General features: G+C 42.0%; 1 protein-coding gene across 3 annotated transcripts in view; it reads left to right on the top strand.

Moving 5' to 3' along the window:
- The first annotated feature begins 7924 nt into the window (after positions 1-7924).
- Positions 7925-11711, top strand: part of LOC119888958 (transcription factor COE3-like) — a 195996-nt gene continuing 192209 nt past the window's right edge. For 2 of the 3 annotated variants that reach the window (XM_038699771.1, XM_038699770.1), the window contains exon 1: positions 7925-8581. In XM_038699771.1, coding sequence (XP_038555699.1) covers positions 8448-8581 — 134 coding nt within the window. In that variant the 5' untranslated portion in view covers positions 7925-8447. The remainder of the gene's footprint in view (positions 8582-11711) is intronic. The other variant, XM_038699772.1, reaches the window with a different exon arrangement.

Here is an 11711-nt window from a genome sequence, read left to right as displayed (position 1 = left end):
TTATATCATATTATTTAATGCCATGACTTGACTCAAATTATGTTTCTCACATTATTATAATTTGATATTTCTTCTCCACCACTGCTCATAATAATAATTCTACCTAATGTCATCATCACACAGGCCCGACCCACAAGAAAGAACAGTGTATGTTCTATCTATCTAATATTGTGTTGGTCAGACTGCACACTGATTTACTGCTTGTCCATTTTGAATAATGCAGAAGGTAAAGAGCTTAAAAATTTATCGCATATTAAATCGCAATTAGATTATTTTCCCAAATCGTTCAGCCCTAAACTGAACCATGGTTCAGTTCGTTTCTGGTGTGAAAGCTTTTTTTTGGATGGTTCGGACTTTCAGACTATTTACAGGAAGTTTGGCCGTTTGACGTGTAAACCGGAAACAAAGAAACGCACGGAGAAATGCGTTGAAATAAGGACACGATTATAAATCTCCCGTCACAGCTCATCTTTTCCAACAGACGGCCGCTGTAGAAGCTCACTGCCACGTACATCTTTGGTTTCTCCTGAGGTGCAGAAGAATCGCTTGCCGTCTTCTCCTCCTTTCCTGTCGGCGGCGTTATAATGTTTGCACAGCGAGGACGTTTAATTGTGAATGTGAACGAGCCTTCAGTATAGCTGGTGCTGCAGGTAGTAATGCCATCATAAAAACAATATAGTGGCAAATATGTTCATTTTTTATTCATTCATTCTTGTCAAAGCTCCCCGCTGAACTGTTTAATAAACCAATCAATGACAAGTACAGGGAGACGCCGCCCACACAGACGATGACGACAGGACGCAGGTCTGTCAGGTAAAGTCCTTTAGTGCGGTCGCAGAGTTGCAGCGTGAAACCAAACCAAAACTAACTGAATGTATCAAAACATGAACTTTCAGGTGTGAAAAAAAATAACAGCGAGAGTGAGAGTGATTCTCAGCTTCAAGATATTTGATAACTTGTTTTTATAGTTTGAAAGTAGGAGTAAATTTCATGAATTCTCAGCACTTAAGACTAAAACGTCACTTTGAGAAGCTCGATAAATACCGGCCCTGGACTCATCTACCGGAGGTGACTGTAAAACACCATGTAGGAAAACTTTTTCCTACCGAGCAGCACGTACCTGGAACATGAAAACTTTCTGCTCTCACCTCTTTTTCCAGAAATATGACTAATCAAATGTGTTAATGTCATAATTTGCCGTAGTGCTTCTGTCATTGTTTGTCTTTTATGTGTCATCTTATTTGTGCTCGTGATTTTGTGTGTGCTGATGTGAATTTGTGTTTCATCCACGCTCCGGTGTCTCTGCTTGTGATTATGTGCTTAAGTATGTTTTAATGTTTTCTGTTGTGCCGCCAACCTGCCAGGGACTCCAGATGAAAATTAGTCTGTGCAGCTGAATCTGACTCATTTACATTTTGGATTGAGTCCTTATGTTCATTAAGGTCCTTTTTTAAATAAAGAAAGAAACAAACAATTATTCCAAGTTGTGATCTACGCATTACTAAAATAAAACTTGTTGCACCACAGAGAAAGGTTTCAACTTAACTTCAAGTAACAGCTGGTGAGCTGCTATTCTCCATGTGACTTAAAAACCGTATATGCAGAAGAAGAGGAGCCTCTCATTTAAACTACAGTATCTCACAAAAGTGAGTCCACCCCTCACATTTCTGTAAATATCAGTGTAAAGTAGTGAGCGTGCAGCTTGTATAACAGTGTAAAGTAGTGAGCGTGCAGCTTGTATAACAGTGTAAAGTAGTGAGCGTACAGCTCGTATAACAGTGTAAAGTAGTGAGCGTGCAGCTCGTATAACAGTGTAAAGTAGTGAGCGTACAGCTTGTATAACAGTGTAAAGTAGTGAGCGTACAGCTTGTATAACAGTGTAAAGTAGTGAGCGTACAGCTTGTATAACAGTGTAAAGTAGTGAGCGTACAGCTTGTATAACAGTGTAAAGTAGTGAGCGTACAGCTTGTATAACAGTGTAAAGTAGTGCAGCTTGTATAACAGTGTAAAGTAGTGAGCGTGCTGCTTGTATAACAGTGTAAAGTAGTGAGCGTGCTGCTTGTATAACAGTGTAAAGTAGTGCAGCTTGTATAACAGTGTAAAGTAGTGAGCGTGCAGCTTGTATAACAGTGTAAAGTAGTGCAGCTCGTATAACAGTGTAAAGTAGTGAGCGTACAGCTCGTATAACAGTGTAAAGTAGTGAGCGTGCAGCTTGTATAACAGTGTAAAGTAGTGAGCGTGCAGCTCGTATAACAGTGTAAAGTAGTGAGCGTGCAGCTCGTATAACAGTGTAAAGTAGTGAGCGTGCAGCTCGTATAACAGTGTAAAGTAGTGAGCGTGCAGCTCGTATAACAGTGTAAAGTAGTGAGCGTGCAGCTCGTATAACAGTGTAAAGTAGTGAGCGTGCAGCTTGTATAACAGTGTAAAGTAGTGCAGCTTGAATAACAGCGTAAAGTAGTGAGCGTACAGCTCGTATAACAGTGTAAAATAGTGAGCGTACAGCTCGTATAACAGTGTAAAATAGTGAGCGTGCAGCTTGTATAACAGTGTAAAGTAGTGAGCGTGCAGCTTGTATAACAGTGTAAAGTAGTGAGCGTATAGCTTGTATAAAAGTGTAAAGTAGTGAGCGTATAGCTTGTATAAAAGTGTAAAGTAGTGAGCGTACAGCTCGTATAACAGTGTAAAATAGTGAGCGTGCAGCTTGTATAACAGTGTAAAGTAGTGAGCGTACAGCTCGTATAACAGTGTAAAGTAGTGAGCGTGCAGCTTGTATAACAGTGTAAAGTAGTGAGCGTACAGCTCGTATAACAGTGTAAAGTAGTGAGCGTGCAGCTTGTATAACAGTGTAAAGTAGTGAGCGTGCAGCTTGTAAAACAGTGTAAATTTGCTGTCCCCTCAAAATAACACATCACACAGCCATTAATGTCTAAACCGCTGGCACCAAAAGTGAGGACACCCCTAAGTGAAAATGTCCAAATTGGGCCCAATTAGCCCGGTGTCATGTGACTCGTTAGTGTTACAAGGTCTCAGGTGTGAATGGGGAGCAGGTGTGATAGAGTTGTCGCTCTCACTCTCATACTGGTCACTGGAAGTTCAACATTCCTGTACTCACTTTTGTGAGATACTGTAACAACGGCCAAAATGTGAGCGAACACTGAGAAGGAACGACGGCGGCAGGCGTGGCTGCGGCGGCGCTTGGCAATAAGAAGATCAGTCGTCCCTGTTTGTTTCTTTAACATTGTGCACGTTTGATGTGGGAAATCAGCGGTTTCTTGCCCGCCGTCTTTTATTCCTCTTTAAACCAAGACTATAAATAAATCAGCCTCTGGGGGATTCGCTGTTCTCTGGACCACTTTCTGTTTGTTGATTCAGGAAACCGGTTTATTTGGCTTTGAGCGCTGAAGTTCATTATTCAGAATAATCTCCACTCAAGGTTCACTTAATAAAATTCATTCTGCCATTAATGAGTCCTAAAAATAGAGATTCACCGATTGCATTTTTCCTGTTTTCTTTCTTTCCAAGAACTTTAACTGACAGCTTTTCTTTAGTGGTGAATTATTTCTTTATGAGGATCCTCATCAGCACCCGTTTTCCTTTGGGGTCCATTCAGCTGTATGTTCATTTTAAAACACAGACTATAAAAGATTTTCTCCCAAAGCTGCTGCAGGTTACAGGATGTCCTCTACGACACAAAATAAAAAGTGCTCCAGGTCAGGCTGCTGGACGGAGCTCTCCGCACAAATAAACCTCCAAATAAATTGCAGTATAACACGACTCAGTGTTTCCCACAGAATGACAGCAATGATGGGGGGATATATTTTATATTTTACCTGAAGATGTTTTAAAGAATGCATCACCTTATTTCTTAGATCACCTTATCTGAGTGTTTACCAGCTGATCGGTGCATCGCTGCCTCAAAATCTATAAAGATTTCAGATGAGCTTTTCTCAGTTTTGGTCCACTTTCAACCACATTTCATGGTCTTCATCAGCAAACTGGTCCTATAATAACAGGTGGGTTAAGAGTAAATTATAGATGGATAGATAAGATTATAGATGAAGAAGACAGTGAGGTGTGGTTGAAGGCACAGAAGAGTTTTTTGTCTCATGAGTGAATTTAAACTCTGTGAAGAAGCTCGTCTCACTTACTGATTTAATTTAATAATGCACATCGGTGGATTGACAGAAGGATAATCTGCCACTGTTCTGATGATCGACTGATAGTTTCAGTTAATCTGAAGTCGGGACAACGCGCTCATATATCACAGGAAACTGAATATATTTGTGATTGTGAGTTAATTGATAAAGAAAATAATCGTTAGCTGCGCTGCTCTTTACATATATTTAGTTAGCAGCCAACATTACGCTGGGCAATAAAGCAATAATGATAATTATTTGTCATATAATTTTCCTTGATAACAAAATAACAAATGTTTAATTTATTTAAATTGAATCACGAACAAATCAGCACTTAATTTTTCTATTAAGATATTTATTTTTTTGAGGAAAAGGGACTGAAAATGAATTTCCCTCCTGCATATTTGTTGAAAACAGATTAATAGTTCTGAATGTTCTGCCTCAGGTTTGTGAAGTGATTCACAATTTTAGCACCTACCAAAAGTTTAAAACCAAAGTTAACTTTCACTCAGGAGCAAAAATCTTTAAACCTGAAAGAAATAATGATTTGACATTTATTCCGATGATTATTGATATTAAATGATATGAGATGTTTTATTGTGGTAACATTTTTGTCCGTATTGTCCAGTATTGTCCTTGTGTCTGTATTTGGAGAATAATTTCCACCTTAAACTGTCTGAAGTGTAGGTGTTTTCTTCATGTTTGTTGTTGATTACAGACCTGATTAAAATGCTCAGGTTGAATAAAAACATCTATTTACAACAAACATTTGTAGGTCAGCTGATGTTTCTGATGTGTTATTATTTTCATCAGGTTATAAAGATCTAAAGTCCACCTGCAGTCTCTGACCTGCAGTTCCCGGCTCTGTCCTCTGTGTGGCGCCCTGCGCCCGCACTCCAGCTCTTCAGACTGCAGCAGTTATTCAAACGGACATGAGAGTTTATTTTCAGCAGCACTGAAACAGAACAAAAGTGCTATCTGTGTTTCTTCTGTGTAGAACGAGAGCAGAACAATTAATGTAGTTAAAATAGAAAAGATATTTCAGAACCAGGTGAATCTGAATGAAAGAACCTGATGCTGCTGCTTTTCACTGGGTCATGTGTTCCTGAAGGTTCCCAGAGCCTCTCTGGATGGTTCTGCTGAAATCACAGAACCCTTTCCAGGTGCTAGAACCACTTTAAATGTAAAGGAAATATTTACATTTCTGTGTTTTTACTGTGTGTGTGTTTGTTGGATATCCCGCTCATTTAAATCTAAATTGTTGTTTGAGGTTCCACAAGGATTAGAGAACGTTCCAGGAGTCGTGTGATGTCCTGGAAGAGGTTCCGGTACCAGATCCTGTAGGGGGTTTTTGTAAGTCAGTTTCAGCTTACCTTAAATCTTGAGGAGATTTAAGGTGTTCTGTTCATTTTTAAGGAGCTTCGTGGGATCCATAAGAGGTGTCGGGGGTTCTAAGAGGGAGGTCCACAGAGCCCTCTGAGGCATCTGGGTCCTTGAGTGGGCTTTAACGGATTTCCAGGGGCGTTGTGATGTTCAGCGTAGGTTCCAGGGTTTTCCGGGGGCATCTGAAGGAGGTTCAGGGAATTTGTAGGGTTCTAGGAGCGGTTCAGAGAGCTCTTATCTGAGGGTTCTTTAGTGGGTTCTAAAGACTTTAAGGAAGTTGGTGGAGTAATAGATATTTCATAGGTGTTCCCAGCGTTCGACATGAGGTACCGGGATCTATTCCAGGAGTAGTTGGGACAGTTCCAGGAGACCTCAGGGAGTCTTAGGGAAATTCTTAAGGTTCCCCAGGGGATCTAGAGGAGGTTTAGGGCTCGGGTTTAGACTTGTATCTTAATGTGGTCCCTTATTACAGGAGCTTGAGTTGGTTTCAGGGGTTCTGGAGGATTTTCCAAGAGAGAATCTTAAGGAACTCCAGGATTACTTGAGATTTCAGGAGGAAGAATCGGGAGCAAAGACGATAAAATGAAATGAAATGAATTGATTTTAAAAAGGGAATCCATTCATCTCATTTCCATCCAGGCCTCTGCTGAAGATGAAAATAATTCCTAATAATCGTGTTTTTTTTCTCTTCAGTCTTGTTTGTGTTAAATTTATTTGCTGCACCGAATTTAATAACAGCACCAAGTGTAATTGTATTTATTCCAACTGTCACTACTCGTGACATATTATTACAGTAATTAAAATGCTAAAATAATATTTGTAATTATCATCAGGGGATGGAGCGACGAGCCGTCTGGTTTCTAATCCGGACCCTCTTCATCTTCTTCCTCCTCCTCTTCTTCGCCAACATGTTTGCAGCGTCTCATTGACTTTTTCTCTCCGCGCGCAGAAATATTTTTCCAGGCTTTCCAGACGTTTCTGTCTCCCTGGAGGAAGGAGGCAGCGGGCTAAAGGAGGATAAATATTTAATCAGCGCTGCTCTGGAGTTTGCGCTTAATTAGAGGAATTCTGCTCCTGCCACGAAAATGAACAAAAATGACTGCTGGAGATGTCAGAAGTCCCCCAAAAAACATCAAGAGGGACGATCAGAGACAAAATTATTATTATTGTTATTATTGTTAGTATGGATCGATGCTGCGGGCCCGTTCTGTTTAATCTAAATTATAGAATGAAAGACATATTTTATAGCAGTGAAATAAAACACAGCTTATTAGCGGCTTTCCCTGTGTGTGTGTGTGTGTGTGTGTGTGTGTGTGTGTGTGTGTGTCAGAGCGCCATATGTCCGTGCGTAAAAAAGCGCAAATTGGTGCCAACTTTGCGCGCCTCCTGTGTCAGTCAGCCTGAACACGGGATGACAGAGGAGATTATTCCACATGAAACCAGTTAATCCCCCCCCCCCCCCCCCCCCCACACACACACACACAAAAACTCTGAAGGAGTCTGTGAGGTTTGAGGAAGTGAATACTGATTTCTGTTGCTGATGAGCTTCAGTATTACAGTCTCGTATCCGCTGAAATAAAATCTGGAGCCGTTTTTTTTTTCTGCGAGTGGAAACCAACGTGCGGGGAAGGTTTGAATAAAGGAGATTCAACCTTCTGTCACCCTCAACAACTCATTTAATTCAGGCACAAAGGGCTCCCAATATTTATTTAGCAGAAGTGGCAGGAGCTGCCCGCGTGGTGACACTTGTTTGAGGGACTCTGGTGTTGACGTGATGCGTAAAGCGGTCAGTGTGGCCTGTGGCTCCTGCAGAGAGGAGCAGATTCCCGCTCACACACTGGCGTTAAAAAGGAGCTTTCAGGACTGAATATTGAACAGATCATCAGTCACCTCCATCCTGCTAAACTCCACCTGTCAGTCTGTTTATTAACATGTTTTAAAAAATGTCTAAATGTGGAGTCTGTTCGCACCTACAGCAGTCAGACGTGTTTATCTCATTAGATTCTCCCGTGTTTTAAAAAAAGTCTACTTGAATTTAAGCCTCATTTTTTACAGTGCGCGCGGCCGAACACGCGGAAACCCTTTTTTGGAGTGTCTTTTGAAAAAACAATGACGCAACGCGCCACTTCGACCAATGGGGCGGGAGAGGTGCGACCGATATTCAAATTAGCTTTCCTTATTTGGTTGTGTCCCCGCCCTCTCTCGATCAACGTCGGTCCCCCGGGAGCTCCAGAGCCCCGGACCCCGGGAGAAGGAGCTCTCCGCCGGGACAGAGGAGCCATAAAGAGCCGGGGAGGGAGGGGGATGAGATTTCTCGCTGCCCAATCCCCCTGTTCCCCCGGGAGCAGCAGCCTTCCACGGTCCGTCCCTCCCTCTTGTTTGCTAATCATTTCATTTTACTCCTTTTTGAAGCCGTGGCTTGTTTTTTATCCCACTTTTCATTTCTCCACAATCCGCGGCTGCTCGCCTCCCTCTGATCCCCGGCTCTCCGCGCTGCGTTCTCCCGGCGTCAAGCTCTCCGGATCCCGGCTGATTCTCCTCCACCTCTCCCTCTCTCCCTCTCTCTCTCTCTCTCTCTCTCCCGGCTCCTCTGAGATGCTCTCCCCGCTCTCCGCTCCTCTCTCCGCCCTCTTTTAACTTCACAGAGACGCCGTTTAAAGCCCAGGCAGCTGCGAGCTCGGGCTGGGATCTAAAACAACCCCGGAGAAACCCAGAGGGATCCGGGACTCTTCTTCTGGATCAGGACCCAGTACTTTGGGGAAGCTCGCTGGTGTGTCCCTCCTCCCCTCCTTCCTCCTCCTCATCACTCCTCTTTTCTCCACCTTAATCCAGGTGGTCCTTTGGCTTTTTTGAGTGGCTGGTACAGGGAGGATTATTCTTCTTCTTTCGTGTTTCTGGTAAAGACAAAGCTCCCAGAAGGACACTTTGATGTTCTCCATCCAGGACAGCCTCCCCCGGGGGGCCCTGACCATGAAGGAGGAGCCGCTCCCCACCGGCATGACCCCGGTCCGCTCCTGGATGCAGGGCGCAGGGATTTTGGACGCCAACACAGCGGCCCAGAGGTAAAAACATCACCCGAACCATCATGTAACTTTTCATCTCTCTGCTCCGCGGCGCCAATCCGCAGATTACTGCCACAGTTAGAAAACTCCAGCGTGAAGGTGAAAGTCATGTTTGCACCCTCCAGGATCCCTGTGAAACATGCACGGAGGCTCCCGATCAGCCTGCAGGGCGAGAAAGAAACGGCGAGTAGAAAGTTAAAGTCAAACACACTGCAGAGAGAGTTCAAGTGCAGTTACAGAAAGTAAGACAAAGTAAGCAGAGAGGACGGAATGTGTGTGTGCGCTGCTTTCCCGTTTTTTAATCTGGAAAAGGATAAAATAACTAAAACAGAAAACTTCCAGTCTAAACTGCATTAGCTGGACATTTTGGGAGAGCGCGTGGCTGCTTGGTTTTACTTTTAAAAACATGACCGGTTCCGTTTATGATTCAGAACAAGTCACATTTATTTGGAGAAAGAATATAAAAATCATGTCAGTCACTCCATCTTCTGTTTCTCAGTAATTTGAACCAGCAGGGTAAATGGTTCCAGCGCTGAGCGGTAGCCTCACCGTGCCGTTTCCCTCTGTCTCTGCGGCGGATTCAGGCTCACCAGCTGCCCGGTGCGAGCGGAGACGCCCGCCAAATTGCTTTCCCGCTTCTTTGTGTCCATAAAATCAAAAACTCACGTTGAAATAATGTTAAGTTTGTTATGCTCCGATCCGTTGTTCAAACAAATCCGACACGCGGCTTGGTGCTGCGCGCAGAGAGGCGCACGGAGGCGGCGGGAGGAGCGCGGAGCTGCCGCCGCCTCCGTGCGCCTCTGTTCCCCGGGATCCTCGACCAACATTTAAAGATTATTTAGAAGATAATTATAAGACATTTCACACGACTATTTAATTAAAATCACAGCGTTTTAATCTCATCCACAAACATCTTAGTTTACAAATTCTATGTTTGCTGGGTGGAATTTCAAATACGTGAATTTAAGCGATTTTTTATTTATGAGCCAACTCGGGGAGGAAATAAAGCCAAATTTAACTGGGTCACAGGTTGAATTAAAGGCTTCTGCAGCTTTTCACATGCAGGATAAAATAACTTAACGTTTGACCTCCTGTGATACAAACAGCCCGGCTCACACCTGACTCACCGAGATTCACCGTGCAATTCATCCATTTCAGCGTTTGTTCATTCAATAGAAAAAGCTCTTAAAGCCTCCCAGAGTTGAAGAAATATTCATTTCGGGAGGTCGGCAACCTATTATCAATAAATCCCCAAAATCAGTATCTTAATTTTAACAGTAAAATAACACAAATATTCTTCTTCCCTCCAGAGTTTTTTATTTTTTCGGGGTGAAATGTGTTTATAACGCGTGTTTTGAGGGTCTGAAGTGTCTCAGGGAGAAACAGGTGAGCTGAAGTGAAATCTGACCGCTTTACTCAGATAGATCAATGCAGGTTTAAATCACCTGAACACAAAACCACATCCATCACCTCCAAAACCCCCAAACTTCAACATGTTCTCATGATTTCTCTGCTGATTTAAATTGTATCTGTAGGAATTCAGTGCAGACATAACCTTTTTTCTTTTTAGCAGCAACAAAAAAGAAAGTTAAATTTAAACCTTTTTTTAAACAAAGCTGAATTTTGTGTGTAAATTTTTCAAAAGTTTCTTATTAAAACACATTTTTTATTCTGCATGAAAAGACATTAAAATCCAAAATTCAGCCGCCAACTTTATTGTCCAGAGATGTTGATAGAAGACAGAAACAGACAATGTATGAAGATTATATTTACAACTAAACAACAACAACAAACAGAATCTAAATTTCCTGTAGCTAAACATTATTTTCATTATTGTTTAATTTACGGATTCATGTCTTGATTAATTGGTTATTTAGAAATTCATCAAACTGTAAAAAAAAAATCCATCCTTCACAGTTTCCCAAAGTCCAAGTTGACATATTCAGATGTTTTGTTTTGTCCAAAGATGTTAACTTTCATAGAAGACAGCTAGAAAAAGCTGCAAGTTGTTATATTTGAGGAAGCCGGAGACTTAATTTATGAATCAGTTATCAAAAATTTCTGTCGATCATCTAATCGATTAATCGGCTCTTCCTTTCAGCTCGAGTCTGAACGCAGACAGTTGTTGTTTTGTCTGCTTGATGTGCAGCAGTAACAGTGTGAAGTGCAGCTGAGGAAATAGATCTGCATGTACAGTAGATTATAGATAAATATATATAAATATATAGTCTGTGTTACACTCTAGTGTGTTTCACCAAACAAAGTCAGTGGGAAGTTTTATTTAAAAACTTGCATCTATAGAACAAACAAGAAGAAAACAAATAAAACCCAGCCGTGTGTTTAAGGTTTGAGGCTGAAATTTAATGTAAATGAACCAAACTTGCCTCCAAAAAAGTCTGGTTTTGTCCTCAGTGAGTCTGTGAATCTGATTTAAGAAGGTGGAAAGGAGTGTGTCGGTGTGTCAGCTCTCTCTCTGCTGCAGAATCTCTCCTTCACAACCTGTAAATCTGCCCTTAAATGAAGTGTGACTGTTTAAATAAGACACGGCGAGGCGTCGGAATAGATTTGTCGGGTGTGCAGAGGTGATTTCTTTTTTATTTTTAGATGCCGTCGTCCATCTTATCTGTTTCTCTGTTTCGGAGGAAAAGAAGCTGCATAATTTGTGGTGTGATTCATAAAGGAAGATAAACAATGAAACCCTCAACGTTACTGAGCGAAGACGTCCGTCTGAATCACACGTGTCAAAAACCCCAAAATCAAATATCACAAATTTGCCTTAGAGGGCTTTGCAGGTTATTCATGGTTAGACACCATCTGTCCTCCTCCAGGACGGTCAGATGTAGGACGATAATAGCAGAGACAGAGTGACTGGCTGTGGAATCACAATTTTAGGTGAATAAAGTTTGACATGATGTAAATATTAGGAGTTTAACAGCGTGTGAAATATCAGCACTGACAGGCTGCGTTCACAAACCAACTCGTTCAACATTTGATTTGTTTTTATTCTGAGAATCTGTAGAAGTGTCCTGCAGGCTGCAGCTGCCTGTTTGTCATTTAATCCATCAGATAATCTGGTTATTGGTCGGTGATTGTTACCTGATCGAGTCGCATCACGTCCGATATCTTTAAC

The sequence above is a fragment of the Micropterus salmoides genome, unplaced genomic scaffold (assembly GCF_014851395.1).
Source record: "Micropterus salmoides isolate LMB-PRFRI ecotype aquatic unplaced genomic scaffold, ASM1485139v1 Ms_hic_scaffold_5, whole genome shotgun sequence".
NCBI classification, from domain to species: Eukaryota; Metazoa; Chordata; class Actinopteri; order Centrarchiformes; family Centrarchidae; genus Micropterus; species Micropterus salmoides.
The sequence above is the reverse complement of the archived record's forward strand: the minus strand, read 5'-3'. Positions and strand labels throughout refer to the sequence as shown.